We start from the raw sequence: 25566 nt of genomic DNA, 5'->3' as shown, positions 1-25566 counted from the left end.
CTTACCTGCGAGAGTAATTCAAGGCTGGCCCAACTTACTAATTAGATTTTGATAAATAAATACATAGATTATTAATAGAAAATTTTACAATACCTATTTACAATAATTAACAATTAGAAAAGTAATCAATTTTAATTCATTAAAAAAAAAAAAAAGATCAGTCTCTTGATATTAATTTAATTTGAATTGGATCTTTAGATCGTAATAAGGCTGAAGGAATTAATTTTGTATCATCAATTTCATTGACGCTTTCGATTTTGGCGAATCTCAAAATTGTTGAAAGTACCACTTTTAACTCCATCATGGCGAACTTTTGTCCTGCAAAAAAACAAAAGACAAAAATGAGTAAAAAATACATCCTGCTTTCGCAGAGAAACAAAGCAATCCTTGGATGTATACAAACCGATACAATTCCTGGGTCCAGCGCTGAACGGTATATAAGCGTATGGATGTCTTTTCTTACAATTATCCACAGTAAATCTTTCTGGATCAAATACTTCTGGATTTGGAAAATATTTGGAATCTCTGTGCAAAATAAATGGAATGATACAAACATTTGCTCCTTTTGGTATCACTGTGTCGTCTTCTACAAGAAATGTATTTGTTTAAAAAAAAAAGAAGAAAGAAAGAAATATCTTCCTCTTGGAGTAAAATAGTGTTTCTTACTTAGCTGAAGATCTTGGGTGAGCAATCTTGAGATATACGGTACACTTGGATACAGCCTCAGAGTCTCTTTAATTATCATTTCCAAGTAATGCATTTCATGCACATCTTTGTTGGTAGCTGCACGGTCACTGTCGCCAAAGATTTCATGCAATTCTTCGTATGCTTTTTCCTGTTTTGAAACAAAAGAGAAAAACAATTGTAGGAAACATGTTGTAGAAGTGTTAATTTATAGTTAATTCAATAAAGGGATTTAAAGGAGGCAAATCGTCTGGACTAATAGTACTTCAGATGAAGAATGAAGAAACCTAAACATAACAAAATGCCTCTTGTGTCACTTAAATATTGACTTCTCCTTACTAACCTGTACATGAGGATTTCTTCCAAGTAAGTAGAGAGCGAACTGTATACAAGTCGAAGTAGTGTCATGTCCCTGGGCACATGAATTTATTAACTTAAAATATATCAATACAAACTCAAATTAAGTATAAATTAAACCAGACATTATTTTGCTCACCTCAAACATAAAGGTGTCCACTTCCTCTCTAATATCTTTATCGGAAAATGTGTTCCCAGTTTTCCGATCAGTTTCAATAAGAATATCTAGGAAAGCTTTCTTTTTTTTATCTGGAAAATTTTACTATTATGAAAAGATCTATTTTGAAATGATCTGTTTTTAGGAAAAATAATAAATATGTATTGGGCTAAAGTGAGCCAGGGTTTATTTTTTTTTTGGGAGAAGAGGAACCTTAAATACTCTTGAGATAGTGCGAGACTTGCCGATTAAGCAGTAGGACTGGATGACGGCTTTTTGAATCGTAGTCCCACCAATTCTTCTTTACGACGCCTTCTTCCACAATATCCACAGATCGCAATATGATCTTTCTTACTTGTGCCTCACTCTTTGGGGTTATTATAGTATACAAAGAATGGCGACAAAGAACCGATTGGTGATACTCCAATACGTTATTTATTTATTTGTTTCTTTAAACGAAAGATTGAAGAAATTCTCTAGATCATCTCTGCTTCAGCTGTGAAGATGGAAGATGTTGGAAAGAGCAAGTCATGATTGGGGACTTGTATGAACGCATAAAATAGGGAAAAGTGACATTTCGCTAGACTACGATTGAAAGGAATTTTGAAAGATCATTTTGGATCGTAAGATTAAGTTCGCTGATAGTTTGAAATTTTGGAATTATACCAGTTTTTATCCTTCTACTTCAAAAATCACGCAAAAATTCTTACTATTAAAGAAATTTTCTTCCTCAATTGATTTTTCTGCAGAATATTGACTCTCAGCTAAATAATTCATTTTTCTTTTTCGAATAATCTACACACAAAAAACAATGAATGATTAATGATCGAGTAAATTCATCAGGAAAGAAGTGTAAAGAACAAACTAGTCAAATTAAATGTATATAATATTACATTTTCTGAGAAAGTATGCAGATAATTTAGGTCTTTGTGGAAATTTCTTCCATCCACAGTGCATGCGTATATCCACTCATTACCATAGATAAGTTTTACACATCTTCGGAACATTAAATTGCAAGCACTGAAAAGCAGAAGAAAAAGCAGAATCAAACCTTTAAGCTTAACTATAACGATGTTATTATTTTAGCCAAGTTATGGGTAAATTTGTCTCTTTCGTTTTGATGAAAAGGAAATGATTCAAGGCTAATATTAGCTAAGGGAGACATTTCTTAACTGAGTGTACATGGATAAAAAGTGATAAGTGTTACAGCTGTGTAAAAATCCTGTTATGTATAAAGTTCAAAGGCGCCACTGTTAGTGGCGAGACCTGCAAAGCTAATGGTTTCTGCAGTTACAATGCAGATCGCCTGGAGAATCAGACATCATGGAAAATAGGATAGAAAAGCGAGTTACACTGCACTGAAAAAAAAACAGATGCAAGCAAGAAATGCATCGTGTTTTTCGTGCGTCTTATTACTTTCTTCTCTACACGCTTAGACTATCCCTACAGGAAGATCAAAATTCTTACAATAATGGCATACGTAGTGCCCCCTTATTGATTAAAAACACAACTAAGTGACCAAGTATATACTTAAAAATACCTTTTTACTGCTTTCAGATAATCTGTGTTGCCACTATTTTCTTGAGAGTTTAAGGAATGTCCCATAGCTGTTTCTGTAATCATAAAGATTTTTGAAGCTGTTTGTAATATTTATAATAAATTAATAACATATAAGTTCTGTGTTGTAAAGTTTTTTTTTTTTGCCCTATATTAAGTTTGGACTTATTTTGAAGATTACCGGTTATGGTTTAGGGAAAGGATGTATGGCGAAGTAGAAGAGGAGTTGAATAGGGAATGGAGGAATCGGTTGCGAGCGTCAACTAAGGGAAGAACAACATTTAGTTTCGTCCCTGACGCTGTCGGAAGTAGGCGGCTGGTTTCCACTGAGTTGCCATATGCAGTTGCACGATTGGTCACGGGACAAGGTATGTTGCGTGCCAAAATGTTCGAGATGGGCTTAGCAACGGACCCATATTGCGCCTGTGGACCAGAGACAGCGGAGCACTTTATTATGCAATGCGATAATGATTTGCGCTGTATTATGTAGCGGACGGTGGGATTCCCGTTCTGCGTAGCTGGAAACGTTTTCCCCTTGTTACTGGAGAACGCGTCTGCGTATGTGACTTTCCGCGAATTCGCACAGGCGGCCTTTGAGAGACGGATGACCTCGGTGGTTGGCAGATGAAGTCGTAGATCTGGTTGGTTGGTGATTTTATTTTGTTTTATTTGTTTGTAATTATGTGATTGTTGTTAATACTTTTATTGTTATTATTGTTGTTATTGTTATGATGATTGTTTGTGGCCGTTTGGTTGAGCGGTAGAGGTGTTTACGTGGGGCGGGTATGAGCTAGCGCTCGGAGACCGCCCCCCCCAAATAAAAATAAGTTTGGACTATTTATCAAAGTAAAAATCATGGTTGTGAAGAGTATATAGGCACTGCAGCCTGAAACCTCCTTTTGTATACATATTTGTACAACTGTTTTTAAATCGTAAATAAACTTTATTTACTTTTAAAATAAAGTTTACTCATATATCATCTTGTAGTGGTGGGGATACAATAAACATTTGCGCTATGAAGATTAAAATCAAAGATTATTATCTAGCACTGTAGACCACATTTTCAATACAAATGTTGTTATGATTTTGGGGAAAAATGCAAGAGTATTGTAAATTTATAATAAATTTTAGAAGAAAACATTTCCACAGGATGTACATGTTTAAATGCCATCTAGAAGGAAGTAGTGTCAACTGCATCAACTTCCCCCTGCAGTCAGTCTATTTGCACTAAAATGCAGTCAATGCATTTTACCCAAAATTATTGATTAATAATAATAATAAAAAAAAATTACCACAGATAATATCCAAGGTACATGGAATAATCATCTCTTCAGCAAAGAAAGGTTCACCATTTCTGTTCAACATATTGCGTAATAATAGCCTAGAATGTTTATTCAAGCTTTGCATACTGTCTTCCAAAATTTTAAAATGAAATGCCGGAGTCAAAAGTTTACGCCTTTGATGCCATTTTTCACCTGATAAAATAGAAAAAAGTAAAAAACCATTATTTTGAAATTTTCTAAAAATTATTCCAGTATGTTGAAAATAGATTCAAGACCTATTGACAATTGGGTCTAGTGGTTATGAAGCGTGGCTTTGTAAGTGGGAGATCCTCAGAACTAAGTTAATAACTGATAACAAAGTTCTCGGGAAATGCGAAAAAAAAACAGAATATTAAAATCGTATTTTCCAAAATCCGTTGCATCGCAACATTGAAATTTCCTTCTTCAGAAGTTTGCTTCTGGTACGTTAGGTCCAACTACCAATGAGCGTTTGATTAATAAAATAATTAATTATCGTAATATAATCGTCAATAATAATTGTGAATAAAGGGAAGGTAATGATGTCACAGCCCACCTAAAATCAAACTGTATCTTCTCTGGCTCCTAGACAAACTGATAGCTAGGCCTGGACACCTGTTTTGTCCAATTGAAGCCCTTTAGGCAACTTCCCGGAAGATTACCGAAAACGGGGGGAAAAAAAAGAATTTCCGACAAGTTGCAATTCCGATGAACTGAAGAATTCTCTTGCACAAACTTATGTTGGACATTTCATAATTAATTATGTAGGCGTTAGAATCCCTACAATATCTAAAATGGAACTTCGGATGATTGCCTGATTTTACCCCCACCTAAGAACCCTACATAAATAATGTTATCTGGGAAATATGTTTTAAATAAATTACGTACGTTTTGAATATAACATACGTTCCCAGAAGATCGTTCGACAAAACCGAAAAACGGCTAAAAACAGAAACTTCTACAATGAAGGTGGCACTTACGCTTAGCTGACTTCCTTCAAATTTGGAACTTCATTTGAATACTTCCTTCGTATTAAATTATAGTAGATGTTGAGGCCTACATTATACTGAAGTAGAAATAGCAAAAGAGTAAGTTGTTTAAAATACGAGTATATTTACCATTACTTAAGAGAAGTCCCTCTTTTAGCCACGGAATCAGAAAATAATATTCCAAACCTTTCTGGATATGCTGAATATTGCCCATAATTACCTGGAATAAATCAAATATTAAATGTATCAGTTGATTTACTATTATTACAAAATAAATAAATAAATTATTATAACTTTTTTTTTAAAGGTGCGTCAACCATCTGAGGTTATTGGCGCAAGGAGCTTTTCCCCAGTGCACTGCCAGTCTCCGAACAGTGTTCCCTAGTTATATAGAGACAACACTGCCCATCACCGGATAGTAAGCTGTAAGAAGCTCCTGGGGAAAAGGAAATCTAAGGGACAACAGATATACCGCGCTAGAATCAAGTATTTGCTAAATACTAAACGAAATTGAAAATCCAACTCAAAAAAAAAGGAATACAGGATACATTGTGTATCCCGTGGGAATAATTTAGCAAATTTAACAAAATCGCCAACTTCCTCTTGCGAGTAGTAGAGAAATGGAAAACAGTTAAAATCATTTGCAGAGATTGAAAAGTGACAATAAATACCTCCAAGTCGTCAGGATCGAACAGCAATACTTCCGGTATGCCAATAATCCAAATAGCAGCCATGCGAGGAAAATCTTGATGAAGAGAAGTCAAATATTGCAACATTTCTGGAAAATAGAAAAATACATACTCGTATAAATATATATATACATTTATAATTTAAATATATTTACAAATTTAAACTGACGGCTTCAAAAATGAAACTGTTCTACATTCCTCTAAATCTGTTCTTTACTGAATTTGATTTTCTCCAAAATTATTTTCAATATTGTTTTTTCTCTTTAGACCTCTTTAAAAGTCTTACTCTTTTATAAAAAGCGCTTTCCCAGTTAACTATTTGGGCTCCTATGGGAAAAGCAAGTTGTCCTCAGAGATGTGTCACGCGGCATTAAGCACCCCATACAGTAAAGATAAAACACAATACAATAGGTAGGTGGCTACCTAAAATCACTACAAAAATTGTTCGAATTGCCCCCGAATTCGCGATGCCTAATTTATGATGAAACTACACGTCTAATATTATTAACATTCTTATCTTAATGATGTAATGGAGGTTTTTTCATTAAAGTTAATTAATAATATCTCAAAACTAATAAATGTTTGGAGAAGGAAAAAAAATAGAAAATAACCATTTTATTTTTGAATTATTACTAATTAACTTTGATGGGAAAAAAACAAACTCTGTTATATCATTAAGATGAGTTGCACAATCAATTGCCGTCAACTAATGTGTTTTATTGCTACTGCATTTTTTACTTCCGTTTTATTAAATAATGGTTCAAAACTAAAATGGTTCCTTCCCCGAAAAATTGACATACGAGTAAATTAATAATTTGACATCAGTGAAAAGTCGGTTATGCAAAATCCCAGTTTTCTGCATTTACACCCCTCTGTTCGGGGGTAGGGTTTTATTAAAAACAAAAAAAAAAATCCATATGATCTTGAAGCTCAATAAAATGAGCAACTTTTTCTGAAATTATGTGACTCCCTTGATTCATTAATCATTGAAAAAATGCAGTTGAAAATTTTAACAAAAATCATCGAGAACGAATTTTTTAGACATTAAAGTAACAATTTCATTGTTTATGCGAAACGTTTTGAGGCTCTGTATTGAGCAAATTTATAGGAAATTTAATGCTCTTTCGTTTGGAATAAGAAGATTTATTGTAGGATAAAGGATAGAAAAGTTACGGCAGTTTTTATGGGCGAAAAAACGCGAATATCGACGGAAAAGTTAAAAATGCAAATATCTTGGACACTATTGAGAATCGGGCCAAAGTGAATAGAATATTTTTTTGTTGCATTTGAACTGCTGTGAATCACCTCCCGCAAGTTTCGAACTCTCCTCCGTGTACCACCCTGTATACTTTCTGAGAATGTTTTCAAAGAATCTTTGCCAAAAAACAATGATTAAAATTAACGTTTATAAGAGGCTCCACAATAACCGAGCAGTTAAATGCGAGGCCCAAAATACTAAATTCCCGGAAAGAAAATTCCAAAACTACCGGAACTACCACAGTACTCAAAGAATTTTTCACTTTCTGAGAGGTTTTTCTTTTTTCGAAATTGTCTTCTAAATTTTTTCTCAATTTTGTATTTACATAATTTTTTGTATTTTTAATAATTACTTTGAAGAACGTGAGATGTGTTTCCTATAAGTAAAAAAGCTCGAACATTGCAATTTATTTATTTTTATAAACTAGAGATTACCAGTGTCCAAGAGCGATACTATCTTAGCTGCTATTCCGATAAAGAATGGAAGACCTCTCGGCCCGGAAAGTTTGGACATTCTCCAGATGGTCTTTGGGAAAACATTCACAAACGGCTTCGGCGATCCAAGTTTAACCAATAATAAAATGATTATCAACAACATGAACACACTTTCCAGAAACATGATAGAGGAAATGTCTGTGAGCAGCAGGAGATAAAGATTACTCGTAATCTACATTCGCACCCCTCTTTCCGCTAAAATTTGAAATACGCCTTTTATTAATAAACACAGTTCCCAAACGGAAGCTGATTATATTTAAAAGATAGGAGCTCTGAGATTATTGCCTTTAATCTCATCCTCTCTAACCACAAATTGGGGAAAAAAAACACTTTTTATGCACTCATTGAATCTCGTAAACGGATACGTTGACCCGATTTAAAAGAAAAATTATATTTATAAAAAGAAACAGGAAAAACAGTTTGAACTTTAAACTATTGTATAGTAATTGCATACATATAAGTTTATACATTCCAAGAGAAAATTACTTCACGCGCAGCTGTGAGAGGGAGTTCATGGGTTAGCGTACTGGATTTCCCGGGAGATCCCTATCTATCTGCTGACCCTTAAATTTTCTCTTCCTAGGAGCTTCTACTCACAACTAACTGCCCTGTGATGGCAGTGTTGTCTGTAACGAGGCCGGCAGTGCATTAAAAAAAGCTCTAAGACCCCAAAGATCAAAGATGTTGACGCGTCTTAAATAAATAAAAAATACGAAGAACCTGTAAGAGGGGCAGGAATTCCTCTAAAGCAAATTCAATGTTTTTGTGGCTTCCTTTGTGATATTAATTTGTAATTCAATTAAGCACAATTCCAAATGTACAGATAATCAGTTGAACACAGGTTTAGTTATTATTTATTTGTTAATTTACTTTGCAATATGTGAAAATAAATGTATAAAACATTTAAATGTTACTGAATATTACAAAATAATAATTTGCGAATACAAATTATCTACAGAGTTTTTTACGCTATCATCCTTGCGGCTCTTGGTAAGATTTATTAAAATTATTTAAGGAGAAATGGCTCTCTACTTGAAATAAGCTGCCGAGCCTTGGCCTAGAGCATGGATTACATTCCTTGAAATAAACTCAAGAGCATTTTAGATTTGAAGAGCATTATCTGAAGAACATAACGAGATTTTACACCTCAAATCCTTATAGATTACAGTAAGCTATAAAAAGAAAAAAGGTACAGAGATAAGGAATTATTAAATTATTTAAACATTTTTAAAATTTTAGGTGGGCCACTGGAAATGGAACGCACAACTAAGAATAATAGCACCTGAAGTCTATCTTCGGTAGTGTTCTATCGTTACCGACTAAACATTGTACATTGTCGGACAATGAGGAGAGAAACAAGAACAGCCTTCTGGTCTCGATTCCATGCTGCAATAAGCCATGATTGAGCTTTACGTGAAAATTAATAAATAAATAATAAAATAAATAAACCAAATTAAAATCACCAGTTTCAGCAAGTGTTACAAGCTTATAGGCAAATCCAATGAAAAGTGGCAACAATCTTGGGCCTGGAAGTTTAGACATTTTCCGAATAGTCTTTGGTCTTAGATTGATATCTGCCAGCGGTACCAGCAAGATGACCATTAATGAAATAATCGTCAACAATAATAGCACTAATTCCAGCAACATGGCGAAAAGAGTACTGATTGAAAAATTATTTTGTGTAGTACAACAAGAAAACGATAAGATAAAAGAATTGATAACATTATACCATCACCACCGCCAGCAAGTTTAATTGCATGAAATACACATTTTAAATAAATTATGTTAGCTAATAAAAATATGAATCATAACATCTTTGACTAAGAGGCAGATTTTAAAGGGAATTACCAGCATCCCTGGACGACTGACACTGATGTGTCAGTGTACACATCGGACTTTTTTGTTTATAATAATAATTGTTTAAACGCTACAATCGAATTCTCGGATAAGATTAAATCGAAATATAGATTCAGATAGAATTCCCCACACCTCATCTATACGAATTATCAAACATGGCACGCTTTGTTATTTAATTGTAATTTTTGGATGACTCTTGGACCAGACGCGGCTTACCACATACAGATCAATTCCCCCAAAAAAATCTATCTTCAGACCCCGCAGAAAATTTACTTAACCAATAAATAATCAGTTCCGAAATCTATTATCATTTACTGACCACAATTTAAATAGAGCAATAAATCAAACAATTAATATACGTTAAGCTGATAACGTCTTGTGACCTGCTCTCCTTGAGAAGCATCATTTTTTATTATTTTTAAATTTAAAAGTTATCTCCAAAAGATAACATTACACTTTAGGTGGAAAGTTGCATGAGAAGAATTAAATGCATAAATCAAGACAATATTTAAGTTTAACTTAGCTTTAAATCTGCAATTAATTAGAATCCACATTCATTAAATCGCAAATAAATAATAATTAAATCAGTCCAAGCTTTGGTTGTTGGGTTATCATCTTATTTAATGCTAATATTTATTAATTTCATACTTTTTTTTAATTAATAAATAAAAAAAAAATAATTAAATGAAATATTTTTTAAAAAAGAAGTTAAAACTGGATAGACAATACAAAAATATGTCTAAATAAAAAGCAAATAAAAATAATGTTAGTTCTAAAAAGTGCTCCTAGGTTGAAGCACATTCTTGTCAAGCCAAGGAATAGAACGTTTTATTTAATGATTCTTATTAAATTTAAAAACAAAACAAGTGTGAACACACGCGAATTTCTCTAACAACAATTTTCCAGGATATGACGTACTTCCTAAAAAGTCGAACGTTTAAGAACATTTTTAATTCTTACAAATATTATCTAGCTAGTAGAAATTGCACATGACAATGAAATGATACATTAGTTTAGAGGGAGCCTAAATCTAAAACACCCCCCCTTTAAATAAATGAAAAAAATTCTAGAAAATGTATTCAAAAATAAAAGTTATTGTACCACATGTTCATTTGATATAAATCAATCGTTTACAGAAAATCGAAGGAGGTTTTTGGTCCGAATAAAAAGTTTAATAAAATAAAAATTACTTTAGTAAAGTGATATTACCGATTGTCACACACTAATGCTAGACCGAACCCTTGGAATATCGATACGAGAGTTTCTTATTGACGAAAAAGTTGTGCTGGTAGGAGAAGAAGAAATAAAAATAGAAATAACGAGATATCGCCTTCCAATTAAATGAAAATACAGACTGGAAATGGTTGCAGTATATCCTGAAATAATATTAACATTTGGGCCTGTCTCAAAATATCTACTACTGATAAACCTGATCTATTTAAGCACCTTATATTTCACGTTCAAAAATCGTACTTCCCTTGGTAGAAATATTTGGAGCACAAAAATTATTATTTTTTGTGGATTACATTTTTGCCCCAAATATGGAGTGATTAAAAATAAATAACAACAACAACCACATCGTAGATTAACTTATAATATATTTGAATATATAATAATAATAATAAGAAGAAGAAGAAAAATGAAAATAGCAATAAAACACAGAACATATGGTAAAAAGTTAATAGAACTGTCACAAATTATCCAGCAAGTGCTGCTCCTAGCGTTGAACTTTAGAACCTAACCAGTTAACAAACCCGGCATCCTACTGTTATAGAGTAATTTTAAGTAAAGAATTAATTTTTTTTTGTAAAAAATATTAAATATAAAATTAATATTAGATTTATTACATTTTAATTATTTATTTTTTCCCTAAATTAAGAACAATCTTAAAAGAAAATGGCGCTTAAAGTAATAAAATACTGAATTATGTATCTTTTTTTTTATTACTTTATTGTGTATACGGTAATATACAGTGGACAAATAAAGTATTCATACACTAAGTTTTCTTACTTTATCTACTGAACTTTTGTTTCTAGGATGACTATTTCTTCGGCACTGAAATCGAAGATAGTAACAATGAATTTAATGCTCTCATTTTCTTTTATAAACATAAAGAATTGAGTAAAAAGCAGACAAATAAAACCCTATTGAAAATTCATGGTCTTGTTTGGAGCGAAAAATTCGAAAATTGAAATGTTCTTCCAGAAAAGAGCTCATAATAACCAATTTAAAGAAATCATGGGCAGAAATCACATCTCAAGAGACACTAAACCTGGTGGAATCTGTGCCAAGGAGGCTTCAGGCAATAACAAATGCAAAGGGATTGCTTACAAAATATTAGGTCTTTAGTGTTGCGTTAATTATAACATTCAGACTGAGTGTATGAACACTTATTTTGCATACAATAAATTATTTTTCTGCTTTTAAATCAATTCTTTATGTTTATAAAAGAAAATGAGAGCATTAAATTCATTGTTACTATCTTCGATTTCAGTGCCGAAGAAATAGTCATCCTAGAAACAAAAGTTCAGTAGATAAAGTAAGAAAACTTTTTTTGACCACTGTATATTCTTTAAACCGTAAAAAAATATATGATGAGGTTGTTTCAAATGATTTTTGGAAATTGTCTAGATAAACAATATTTAAAAACTAGGGACTTTACAATAAGTGTAATTTAAGTAAGTATAAATATACACCTGATTTAACAAAAAATAACTTTTTAGGTTTTTCTAACTTAAGGCTGCATGATTTAAGAAGAAACGTTTTTGTAAAATATGAACAACCATAAGTATATTGCAGTTAAAGAATTTTCTTGCAATGTTTCTGACGAGAATGTGGAAATCCCAAGGAGAGATAGCAGTGACAGGGTAATAAATACGTCCAGTGTGAGGAAGAACAGCGGGGGTGCGTTCTGTAATTACGATTTGACGTGCTTCAGAATTTTGCCCGACCAACCCAATCTTGTGCTAAGGAAAATATGTATTTTTTTTTTTCTTCTAGTTTTCGTTTTCTGTACATCCATCCACACACTCACGACCCAGTGTGGAAGGTGGTTGCGGAACTCTTCCAACGATATCAATCACCTGGCTCCTTATCTCACATACAGGTACCCCCACTACCTCAGCCGAGCACGCCTTCTAAAAAATTCTGCACGCTTTTTAAGAACCATCATTAAATCATCTAGTTTAGCTTTAACCTGATTTTAGTGCTTAAATGCTTTTCGTAACTTATTGATGGCGGCCCTTAGTGGCCTCAAACAAAATATTCATAATTTAACTTTTTTGTAATTTTCCGCATTTTAGTTCAACTCATTCACACAAACAGACCACTTCTTCTTTTTTTTTTTTTTTTTTTTTTAAAATTATTTTCACAACTGCGGAACGTTTCAGCAACAAGTGCAGCTGATACTACATAATACACATAAATACGTGAGTAAGATGAGGAGAGAATTCATTCAATTATAAAAGTATATCCCAGCTGTGCACATAACACTTTACAAAGAAGATCACGTGGCCACCGTCCTAAGAGGATTTCCTGGCAATGCTGTTATGGTGGGGCGCCACTAGAAGATTACGAAGTAAGGAAATTGAGGCTTGGAATTAAGCAAAGCGGGGTCTTACAGCTTTAGAAACATATGGACCAAGAAGATCTTGGCGCAAAGTAGTATTAAAAGTAGTTTAGGGGCATTAGGGAAACGATAGTGCGTTTTGAATAGAAGGGCACATATTCTACTTCTACTACAGGTTTTCTAAAACCAAAAATTGCCATTGAGAGAAAGGTGACGTTCCAAAGTTTCCCAATAACCAGAATAAAGATAAAAATTCTCTGAGAGAAAAAATATTCAAACCTCTACGTGTCATGCCAAAGATACAATACATTACGTCAAGATCGAACTTTTTATGATTCTGACTAGAAAATTATAGAAAACTCTTTGATTAATTAAAAAAAAGGTACTTTTCCGTTAACCGGGCGCAAATGTCGCCAATTGTGAACTAAACGCGAGCCAAGTCAACGGAATAAAAGTCGAAACGTTCAACTATAAACAAATATTAATTAATAGTAAGCAAAACAAGTTCAACGATAAATGAAATATAAAGAAAACAGTTTTACCCAAAACTGTTTTTCGCTTGCGCAAAAAAATTAGGCTCTAACACTTTTCAGCTAAATCTTAATAGTACAGCACCAAAAAGAGGCTTTAGTCAACAATCACTAAATTTGTAAATTATGAATTTTATCCATCAATCCCCAGGAAGTAACTATTTCTCAAGAAAATCAACTACTTCGGCGACTCACTGATTTTTCATATAAAGTAACTCTTGAAAAACTCTACCAAATCTACACGAGCAGAACAACGTCAACAACATGGAACAGTAATTTTGTTTGCAGTTAACCTGCACTAGAGATTATCTAATTATAGGTCTCAGAAGGTAATGGAGTGCAAAATGTTCTCTACAGATAATTACCTCTGATCGATAGTTAAACCAATGAGATTGGATTTAGGTGATCAACTATCACACAATTTGGTATATCACTACGGCCTAACTAGGTTCACAGTTACTAGCTATTTATTTCTGTATATTATACGTAAATTATGGGTACTTTTGATTGAATACATCGCAAAACTGCACACTACACCGAAATGGAACCCTTCCCCATCCCTCCGAGGATAGTCTAAAAGTATTTTCCCAACAAATCTATTGAAAACAGACATTTAGAACTATATGCATGCTGTAACTATTCTAAGTTTGGATTAGATGAAAACAAAATACATATTAATAGCATGATAAAGGAAAACTACTCAAATTAGTACCCTGTTTCACTTGTCCATATTCACACTTAAATAAAATACGAAAAAGTTTGTCGAATCAGAAAACGAAAAATTTAAACTACCCTAAGAAAGCTACCCAAAAATCTGTGTTGGTATATAAGATAACTGCCAGCAGCAATTTCTATAGTAAAAAATACAATTATCATACCTGTTCAAAATAAATACTGAGGGCCATAAAACATCAAAGCGTCTACAGAACATAAAAAAAACCTGTAATTGCACATCAATTGAACTCACATTCAGGAACGTGGACATCATTTTTTTATTTAAAGATGCACGAATCTTAGATTAACAAAAAACATTTAAGTAAACGTAAAAAAATTGAAAGAATTATTTAAATTTACAAATGAAAGAAAAGAGTGTACACCAAGTAGACACAACAATGACATTGTTCATGGCATTTCTGCACCCAGTGAGAAATAACAAAACCAAGACAATCTAACCTCATTATGGTAACAATATATAACCTCTAAACAAATACCTAAAAAACATTTATATTTAAATATAACCTAAAAACATTTTAATTTAAAAAAAAAAATTGGATGTGAACTATCTCTTTCATTTCCCATCATTGTCCACGTCTTTAACTTTTATGAAGTTTTTAAATTATGTGTAATGAAACAAATTTACTTTTTAGTAACTTCATAAAGTTCGTAAAATCTTTCATTACACTAAAATTACGATATTAATGGAGAACAAGCACCCAGCCATTCTCCCTTTCGTAGAAATGTCCTTAATCGTATTTTCCTGGATAAAGTTACAAAAAAAAAAAAAAAAAATTACAATGGGTGGTACGACGTTCAAAGAAAATTCTTGGAGTCATTTTTGACGAAATCTCAATAAAAAACAAAAAAGCCTGCTTATGAAATGGTACTGTCGTTTGATGTTAAATTTTTGAGATATTCTTTTCACCCAGATCAGACTATTTTCTTAAAAAAAAAAACGCTTTTTTTTTAGAGACAGGTAACCTCAAAAAACATTTTTGATGAAAATTTGACATCATTGCAGTACTTTTTTAAAATAAAATTTGCAGATTGAATTTAGTGAAGACGTTGAGAGTGAATCGAGCCATTTCCTAATTCACTATGAGGATTGCTAAATCTAATTATTAAATTTGAGGAATGATTCTTGAAAATTTGTATTAGTTTTAATTGATCTTAAAGTTCAAGTGTAATACGATTTTTAATTAAATTTTGATATTACGTGTATATCCTCAAAGTGAGAGATAGATGGAGAGTGTACATGTGGAGAAGGTAGACTGGTGCTGAGAGTCTGAGAAAGGGCATGCGAGAACGGCTGAAGAGAAAGGGCCGAAGAGAAGGGCGGAAGAGAAGAGATAGAAGAGAAGAAAAGAAGAACACTCTCGGATCAATGTTAGTCTGCAGCCCTTTCTACTGCCGACAGTGCGGCTATAGAGAAGGGCCTCCTCTCGCTGAATCCTCCACCGAAGTCTTCTATATCCGCCAGTGTTCCCTTTAGGATACACCCTTTTCCAGTTCACTCTATTAGTTTCTATTACCGTTTAAAAGGAAGTAGCGCGATCAGGGTAAATTTTCGAAATAAATTTTACAAAAATAATATATGGCGTTTCCTCCCTTTTACTAGTCTAGACTTTCACAATTTCCCAACTTCAGACGCGATTCCAAAGAAAAGCTTTTCACCACATTTTCCACCCAAAAATTTGCTTCCTTCTAAAGTTATGCTTCAATGAAATGAATGAGTTTTACAAACGGATTAATGTTGGTTTTCAATTTAATGTTACGAATGTGAAGAAAATTTTGTAAGTTAGTACCTTAAGCATAGTAGCAAGAGCAATTCATGTGAGTGGTCATACATAGAGGTTCTGCTTCTGGACATCTCACTAAGTTTAAAAAAAACTTTTTGGTTACAAACACAATTTTTGAGGAGTCAACTTCATAGTTTTTAGAGATAGCATAACCTGACTTCTACAATATATTAACCGAAAGCAGCCGATCTTTACCGAGTTATACCAACTAGTCTTTCGCTAAGTTACCGTACCTGCATTTTCGTGCCCAATTACATGTTTAACATTTATAAATATATTTTTAATGATGAACTTTTTTTTTTTAATGGATGGTTCACCTGGTTGGTAGTTGCTTAAAATATTATGTAAAAATTTTTCATAGTTGATAATAATATTACCTCTGTTATAAGAGCACACGACTTGTTAGCCCTATCTGCTGCCAATCTCTTGAAACTAACAATGTTACCAACCCTAAACATTGTTAGAGAGTTGTCTTTTCCCTTCTCCTGCCCTAAAAAAAAAAGAAACAAAAAATACAGTCATTAGGAGGGAAAGAAAATAGCCCTTACCTGCTAATTATGTAAATCAGGTTTAGGAAAAAGTTGACGAGCTTTAGTTAGTCGAATATGGTACAACTTGGAATACTACAGTTGGGTATATTTATTTATTTCCCCATACAAGGTGCCTCGTTTACACTAGCTAGGGAAGTTCGTAGGGGTCCTAAAGGCTACATTTATTACAAGCATTAACTATACCACTACTTGGAGCGGGTAACGTCATCTAGTGCAGAAGCTTCTTGCAACAATACACTCGCTCACTTCCGCCCTAGACTTATCAACACGACATATACATAAACTTGGGGGAAAAAAAGTCTTATCCAAAAGTCTTAACGTTAAATTCCATTTTTCATCTTTTTTTTTCTAGCTTCAGGTTGTGATTTTGCTTAGAATGATGGTAAAAGTTAGGGAAGTTTATTTTGTTTTGTGTCATTTAACGCCTCCATAGAGGAAGTGGATAAAATAATATATGTTTCCCTCTAGGTAGATCAGTCAGTGCTGAAGAGTAAAACGAGGGGATGTGTAGTTTTCCGCATTATTCGTGGATTTTCTTTTATTTTCAATTGTCTCGAATTCACTTAGAGCTTCATGAAAAAATGTTTTTCCTCTTGAAGATTACGATGAAAAATTTAGTGTCACCTGATTTGCCCTAATTACTCTGTAGTTTTCCCACATTAAAGAAACCTCACACGACTCTTTCGTCCCGCAATTTCCTTCATTGAATTTCCTGGAAACTTGGAGTTTATATTAAGAAGTAGTCGATTTCAGTAAGGGTACCATCGAAAAAACTTTGTCCTTATTACTAAAGTGATTAATCGACTTTACGTGATTACAAACCGATTTTTAATGACTACTTCCTTTACACCCAGAGTACGTCAGAGGTTTTTTTTTTATCCAAGCAATGTATCTAGAATACACGCTCCAGATCGATAAAAGAAGAAACTCAGACCAAGCGCAGTGGCAGCCAGCCAGCCGGCCGGCCGGCCGCCATTTTGTGGACAAGATAATTGTGGGGTGCGCATCCCTCCCACACTTTCAGTGGAACGAATCACCGGCGGAACGTTCCAGAAGCGCTCACAGACACAAGGATGGGTAGCAGCGCATGAGCTCATCATCCACTATTATAAAAGGGGAAGTTATCTTGTGGCTCTTGTCGTCCTCTGCCTAGAGTGTGATTGCGCATTGGGTTGTAGAATTGGTTGTTGTTGTACGCACGCCCTAAATGTGAGGGAAGACACCCACCCTTCTTTGCCAAGCTAGGAACTTGTGCTCATCCTATCATATCTGTTTGTCTTCAATGCTTTCGGTAACACCTCCTACAATACTTTTTTAGTTTTAGTTACCACCACCACTACGTCGTCTTCGTACCAGAGATGAGCACCCACAAAACGCCTGCGCATAACCATCTCTAGTCGCTTATATAACTTGACTTTACGATAAATTTTGTCCGAGTTCCTCTTCCTCCAACTTTAAAGCTCACAATGCCTCCAAGCTAAATATTGACTTCCTATTTTTTCTCCCAATAATAGCAACCAACAAATTGACTTAAGCGTTTTTATAGCGACAAGAAATGTTTCAATATTTTGTGGAAAAGCAATTTTCACAAGAAGTTTTTTGTTTTCACAGTGTGGGGGGGGGGCTGAATAACTGTCTATAACAAATTTCAACAAATTGCGTTTCAGATTTGTTTTAATTTTTTATTTATTTTTGAATATTCTCCGGAAGTACTGGTCACATACTGATAGTTCCAAAATTCCTCTCCACTCTGGAGCACCATCCTAGCTCACTCTGCCGCCAGTCACCTACGTTCCTTCCATTTCCTTCGACATAAAAAAAGACGGACATATTCTCCCTGCAATATCACCTCAAGCAGAAGAGTATTTCTTAGCTTTTTTCTGATTTTTTTTTTTTTAAATTTATTTATTATGTTACACCAGCGCCTAGATACGCCATACGTAACAATGACAATAACTGACACCAATACAAACTCACTAATTGAGGGGAGAAGTTACCCCAGATGTAACACTCCCTAAGTCGTCTCCAGGATTAGCTACTCTCTCTCCTTAAGAGAGAGAAAATCGCGAGTCCACTGGCGTTTCAATCGCCTGGGAGGTTGATCTGGATGGTGATAAGATGATAAATGGCGGACAAGAGGATTGGAATGAGAGTGCAAGTTCTGATGAAAACTCTTATAACGAGTTCGTGCAACCTGACCTACAAACGGAATTTCCAGGTCTGTGTGGATAGTTAGATTTGAAACGTAATAATGGATCCGTTAACGATACTGCGTAGAATTTTAGACTGAAGAGATTGAATTCGTTGAAGATTGGAGCGTTTCGTTGAACCTCACAGTTCAATACCGTACGTCCAGGCGGGTTTTAGTATAGAATTGTAAATCAGTCGTTTGTTATTAAGTGAAAGTTTTGAACGTTGGTCTAGTAGTCTTTTAAGCAGTCGATAACGTCTGTTAACTTCAGTTCGTTTAAGTCGTGTGTGAGGTTTCTGAATTTAAATCTACTACTTCTATTTTGCCGGATATGTTTGTTCATCTATTTAAAGGGAAAAAGCAAAACAACGTTTATAAACCCATTTTTCCGGAAGTTCCGCGTTAAGTTTCTTCACGCACATCAATAAGAGTGATCGTATAAAAATGCGATCTGTAGAAAGCAATATGTTGAATGACAGTTTATGAATGATAAAGAAATGTGACAACATCTAGGGTGACGTATAAATTTATTTGTTGATTCAATTTATACAAGTACACGTTCTTGTACATAAATAAACTGCATGTCAATGATTGATAAGGCACTGTCATCTGCAAAACTACCCGGAATCAATTCACCACTGGCATTCTGTCAGATAGTTTTTGTACTATTTACTCATTAAGTGTCTAAAGAGGAAGAAAGTATGGCTGTGGTGGTAAAAGTTTTGAAATTACTGTTTAAGCGGAAATACATGTTGTTTTTAGTAAGTTTTGATTGCGATTTCATCATAAATTTTCCAAAAAAATAAAAAAAAAAATGATGAAACACTAAAACTGATTGTTCCGCGTTTAAAACTAGTTTCCGTTTCCATAGTTTTGGCAGATATACTTCACCAGCTTAGCGTAATTTTACCTATATAGGCTTATCACTTTTGCAAGAAATATTTTGGCAGGAAAAAATTGACTTTGGGGGAGGCGGAGGCGGCTCTACACTTTTTGTGTGTACTGTTCTATGATCAACACAGTCACAGGTAAAATCTGGAATATTAGAAATCTCAGAATCTGGATGGTTTCTAAAAAAAGAGATCACATCGCACTCCAACATCTGGGGATTACTCAAAGTTCTTGTAAGAAGAGCACAGGCCAATGGCCAAGGATTGCCCTCCATCTCTCCTATCCAAAGCTTTCCACGATGTTCTGAGTCGGGTCGCCGAAATTAAGAGAGAACCAATCTTACTAAGAAATTTCTAGGAAAAAGCAGAGAACGGTCATACAATGGCGACCTTTGGTGAGTTTATAATTGTCCTTCAATGTCCTCATTTATGAACTTAGGGGATGAACTTTGGTAGAGACAAGCGGAACAAATAAGAGAACAAAGTTCTGCCAACTGGGCAATGATACGCTATTAGCACCAACAGATAAATTCTAGGCCGGGGGGCCGCACATCCCTTCGAGGATCGAACAGGATTAATGAGGTTACCAGGGCTAATCTGAGATTAGACATCTCGGAATGCCTAGATAGGCTAACCAGATCCTTTCAGGCAAAGCTAGTTGTAATATACCTTTTTTTTGCAGCTGAGATTTTTAGGTCAGCGAAAATTAATTATAAAATCTTCTCAGGATAGCCAGGCGACCTCACAACTAACTGACCTAATTAGATCCCTTCCAGGATACTGTCGTGTACAGAATCCCGTGGGAGGTTGGTAGCCAAAATAAGATTGATCTTGGAAAGGTTCTAGACTTATAGAAGCAATTAGACAGCAGTTTGTTTGGCTTAAGAGAGGACCTATGAAGTGTTCAAAGGTTACGAATTCTTTTATTACAAAATGTTGACAAAAATTGGGTGTACAAAAAAACTACCGGGTGGTAGATGGGCAATTCCAGGAAGACGAAAATTTCTGTAATTAGCCACCATGATGAACTTACTGATACTTTTTTGACATACCACTGGAGATTAAGAGAAAATTAATGATTGGCCGGGTCTTGCAGTAGATAATCTGTGAAGATTCTGTCTCTCTGGAAGTAGATGAAAAGGTATTGAACGAGTTGTGTCAGTGCAAGGAATAGTTTCTAAGTCGGAAAGTATAGTGAGTGACAAAACCTGTTTTTAGGTGAAGCGCTGATGATGAATAGAAATCCGAAACAAGTTAGAAATAACGGAAAAATGGAAGCTGTGACGGATAAAAATTAGATAAATTTTTTTACAGCTCTGTGGGCTTAACCTAATTTTTAACTTTTCTTACCTCTAGTAATTATCGATATAAATGTAATCAAATTAAATGTATAAAAAGAAATATGTATATATGTATATACGTGGCAGTGGCAAGAATTTATAAAGAAGCGGATTCAGTAAGCTGTGGGTCTGAGAAGGAGGAACGTATTTCTTTCTTTTTTTCTCCTATTCTTCCACCGTTCGTTACTGGGATGGCTATAGAAGGCACTGGTGAATACATACACTAACCGGAAACATAATACGTGGAAGTGGTGAAGAAGTAGAAGGGATGTTACTGAGATACTGGATTCCGCGCCTGCCCCCCACCATCCAAACCCAACCAACCACTGCTCCGCACACCCTAAGGGATCTGGAATCTAGTCTAAAGGAAACTCTCAACACTACGGAGACTAGTAGGAGACGCGGCAGCCAGAGAGGAGATTTTGTTCTCCTTGTACAGTGAGAGTAGTAGAAGATCAATACGACGTTCCCGACGACGTTATCCCTGCACACTGCCGCCTCCGCTTCTTCTGCCTCCGTCCTGCCTGTTGGCAGTACTTACTCCCAAGGTATTCCCTCTTTTCTATATCCGCCCAACCTGCTCCACAAGGAGAGCGCTTCACTCGGCGTTTGTTTTTTTCTCTCCTTCCAATGGTTTTATAATTTTCTTTATATAAATGTTGTATTTGTGATAAACTTTTATTATAAATCTTGGTAACTTTCTCGTCTCCATCTAAAGAGTAATTTACGTAGTGCAGATTTTTGACTAGAAATTAAAACAGGAAATACAAGTTTAGCTAAACCCAGAGTAAAACATTCTGTGTCAGACTCTCTTCGACTTCCTCTTACTACTACGTCATCAAAGGTTCGAACTCATTAATATTCTGCAAAAACTCACGAGTATTTGACCCCATATTTAATTCTCACCAGTATTATACGTTTGTAAAGTCGTACAATTACTCGATTAGAGTAGCCTATCTCCACCAAAACGGAAGTTTTCAGTAAAGCCTAGGAGGCAATTTTCAAGAAAATGAACTATCCGTGGGACCTGGGGACCCTTCCTTAAACGGAAATGGCACTTTATAGAGCATCTAATCATCCCCCCACTCTTAGTAATAGAATTTTCCGTAAGAGATGTAGATCTGTATGTTTGTAATCACTTTATGAAGTTTAAATGAAAACTTAGGAGCCGATTTAAAGGAAATGTTTTGAAGTATTGGGAAAAATTGATGGGCATTTTTTTTTCAAATAACAGTTATAAGTCTACATACATGCAACTAGCAGGTTTATTAAAATTTATACGAGTTGTTTTCGATCTTAAAAATCCTATAAACAGGAAATATTCATATAATAAACTTGTATTTCCTGTTCATTATTTTTGGTGACTGAATCATAGTTTCAATAGGATGAAAATTAATGCCAGTTTCAGTCATTATAAACTTTATTATGCCGAGCTTTCGACCTAGGGACTAGGTCATCTTCAGGGCTAATTTAACATACAGTAGACACACCAACCCTCTAATGATGTACAACAGTATATTGTAAATTAGCCCTGAAGATGACCTAGTCCCTAGGTCGAAAGCTCCGGCAGAATAAAGTTTATAATGACTGAAACTGGCATTAATTTTCATCCTATTGAGACTTGTACTTGCTGTTGATCTATTTTAACCAAAATCTTATTGAGGCGTCCTTAATTACAAAACTAAGCGAAATATAAAGTTTGAACTTGAGCTAGTTTTCGTTTTTTTGAGTTGCCCAGAATACAGACCAACAAAGAGACCGACAAACGCAGATAATTTTTGAAAAATCCACTTTTTCTGACACAGGATACTCAAAAAAAAGAAGGAATTTTCTTAAGTGAAAACTCAATATAGAAGCTCCTGGTAAATTTTAATTATAAATTTTCCCTGATTTTTCATTTTTGAGTCATATTTGAAAAAATAAAAACTAACGTACCCAAAGAATTTTAATAACTCCTTTTTGCTGTAAAGAAGACCTCAAAACGAGTACTTCCGGTGTAAAAATAGATATCTGAACTATTACGATACTTTGTTATGAAGATTGACCGGAAGTAGAGAGGTTAACAGTAGATATCTGCGATTTTATCCTGTCGCAGCATGCATGTTTATTGTATCCTAGACCGGTTTCGGACTTTCGTACACTATCAGAGGTAGTTTATGCAGTTTGGTGTTGGAGATTTCGACTTCAATCATGTTTCCGGCTCGGACTGCACTTGCTGACTCCTCTGATGATGGGCGAAAATCGAAACCAGTCAGAAATACGATAAACATGCGTGCAAATACGTGTAAAATCATATGTATTACCCAGAACTGTAGACCTAATAACATCTTTTGCAGTAAATCATTTTAAACATCTGTGAACGTTTTAATCGATAAATCTAAATGCATCGATATATATGTATATTTTTTTAAAAAATGTTCAGTAACCAAGTAACGATTCCACTTCTTTCTCCTTCCCTCTTTGTCCGATATGCACCCTCTTCTCTTTTTTGCTTGGTTTGTGGGGAACCACTGAATGAGGGGATGCAAGATTATCGAAGAAGTGGCAGGGCGGAGAGACGCGTAAAAGGTAGTTTAGAAGGAAATACAACCATGGTAGGAAATTCAGTAGCCCACTTTATCTGCTTTTTGTGCTAGACGGATAGAGGAGTGGGGTTGGTATTACTGTATGGGCTAAAAGCAACATCCGTACAAGCAAGAGAGAACAGCATCACTGATTTTCTTCCCCCCCACTTTGTTGGGTTTTCCTTTCCATCGTGTGAGCCTTCCCTTCCTTGTTGTACCTCTACGTCATCCATCTGTTACCGAAGATTTAGTGTAAAGGTCTTCTAAGTACTTATGGTGTGGGATGCTTGTTAGACAATTATTACGCTTGGAATATTACTCACAGAGCTAAGGGTTTTCTTGCGAAGGGTTACGGTAGAAGTAGTTTCCCTTTCATTATAACTAGAACTTAATTTAAGTTATATTCCTCAGATGATAACTTACGATCATCGCAATTTATCGCTACAAAACTTTCTAAATCATTTTATTATAATATTTACGAATACAATAAGTTGCAACAAGGAAATGTTAAATAGGAAGAAATAACTTTATTGGCCTTTAAGGGCAATCAGTGGTGATCCTAGACCACTTCCGTTACAAGCGACGAGGATGATGGTCTGGAAGTGGTGGAAAGCTGTTGTAGAAGAGGATTTGGATGAAGAGTAGGGTATGAAACTTGCAGTAACTGGACTTCATACGGGAAGTTTTTAATAATTGACTGTGATATCGCTTAGTTATTTTTTAACTTACAAAGAGGTGCTGTACATTGACTTAACTAGTTAGGTTGGTACAATTGATCTAGAAAAGTTGTTGTTTCCGGCCGACAGTACCTACTTTAGAAATTGTGAGGGTGGCTCCCTTTAACCAGTAAAGCGCGTTTCACGTTTATACACGTCAAACCAAATCTCTGTTACGGTGCGATCGACGAGTATACTCGTTATGAAAAAATATGAAAATTGCCATTAACTATAAAAAACTCGAAATTTTAATAAAATACAATAAGCAATATTATTTAGTGGGAATGTTTCCTTTATCTTACCAATAGAATTGCCAAGTATTTTATACGGAGGGGGGAGCCAGCCAAATGATAAGTGGTTGGTACATGTTTGGTCTCCCGCATTAGAGATTGGGGTATTACGCACACAAATAGAAGCTCTCAACCCTTGTGCAATGCCCGTTTTTACCTTTTAGATAGAGATTCAAAGCTCACAGTACGAGCAAGATTTCATTTTGCACAGAATTCAAAAAGCTCTTTTCATCCTTGTAAAAAAAGCTCTTGCGTCCCTAGTTAACTAGAAGCATTGCATACGTGAAGACGGTGCAAGATTTTTGAATGAGCACAGAATGCTCCTCTGTAATCTCAAGCCCCAGAGAGATTGCAGAAAAAAGTCGCTTGCAGTGACTATTACGACTATAGTCACTTTTGGTTGTTTTGTCCCCCTGCGTTCGACGTGTGTACACGTCATTGTCTGATTTTAATTCCGCACACTGTGTGGGTTTTTTTTTAAAAAAACTAAATTCCGCGCTTAACTGTTTAATGGAATCGGTAACTTTAAGGGTAGATAATCTCCTTCCTTACCAAAGTAACCAAAGGACACTGCAGGAAAGCTCTGTGAAAAGCGGGAAACCGTAAACCGAAGATCCATTTCCTGATGTCCAATGTCCTACCTGAGGACACTTCACGAAGTACTGATCCGTTTCCGAATCTTTCTTTAAATGGGAAATAATAAAATTAAGTAAAAATTTGGAAAAAATAAATCAACTTTAATTTAATTATAACACGATTTTGGTACTCGTTACAGATGACTTTAACAGCATCCTGATTATAAGTTAACTTAAACTTGCGGAAAGAAGATTAAAACTAAATTGTTTGAGATGAAATTCGTTTTTGTTTTTATCTCTTTCTATTAACTTTACTAGAAATTTTGTATTACTTTTTCATGTAAATTTAGATTAATGGATACAGTTACCAAGTTTTGAGTTCGAGATCCAAGATGGAGAAAAAAAAAGAAAGCGTAGTAGCTCCGGAAATGAAGCCTAAATTAGTAACGACGACGAACAGGAAATACAACACCACATGAACAGACATGAACA

General features: G+C 34.6%; 1 protein-coding gene across 5 annotated transcripts; it reads right to left on the bottom strand.

Annotated features, from left to right (window-relative positions):
• Nucleotides 1-46: 46 nt before the first annotated feature.
• Nucleotides 47-16120, bottom strand: LOC141457703 (cytochrome P450 4V2-like). 5 transcript variants are annotated; one of them, XM_074134913.1, is made up of 12 exons: nucleotides 15964-16120; nucleotides 5717-5823; nucleotides 5175-5265; nucleotides 4048-4230; nucleotides 2739-2811; nucleotides 2092-2218; nucleotides 1909-1993; nucleotides 1181-1290; nucleotides 1028-1096; nucleotides 667-835; nucleotides 404-586; nucleotides 47-318 (listed from the first exon to the last, which is right to left on the bottom strand). In XM_074134913.1, exons 2-12 carry the CDS (start codon nucleotides 5819-5821, stop codon nucleotides 158-160), a joined length of 1356 nt encoding a protein of 451 aa, XP_073991014.1. In that variant the 5' UTR covers nucleotides 5822-5823; nucleotides 15964-16120; the 3' UTR covers nucleotides 47-157. The 5 variants fall into 5 exon arrangements, with proteins under 5 accessions (XP_073991014.1, XP_073991013.1, XP_073991015.1 ...); XM_074134912.1 differs by lacking the exon at nucleotides 15964-16120 and adding an exon at nucleotides 14320-14602; XM_074134914.1 differs by lacking the exon at nucleotides 15964-16120 and adding an exon at nucleotides 14409-14602.
• Between the last annotated feature and the right edge of the window lie 9446 nt (nucleotides 16121-25566).

Source organism: Rhodnius prolixus, unplaced genomic scaffold, assembly GCF_049639745.1.
Source record: "Rhodnius prolixus isolate KJV_2025 unplaced genomic scaffold, Rpr scaffold_5, whole genome shotgun sequence".
In the NCBI taxonomy this organism is placed as follows: Eukaryota; Metazoa; Arthropoda; class Insecta; order Hemiptera; family Reduviidae; genus Rhodnius; species Rhodnius prolixus.
Note: the sequence above shows the minus strand (reverse complement) of the source record. Positions and strands in the feature narration are given on the sequence as shown.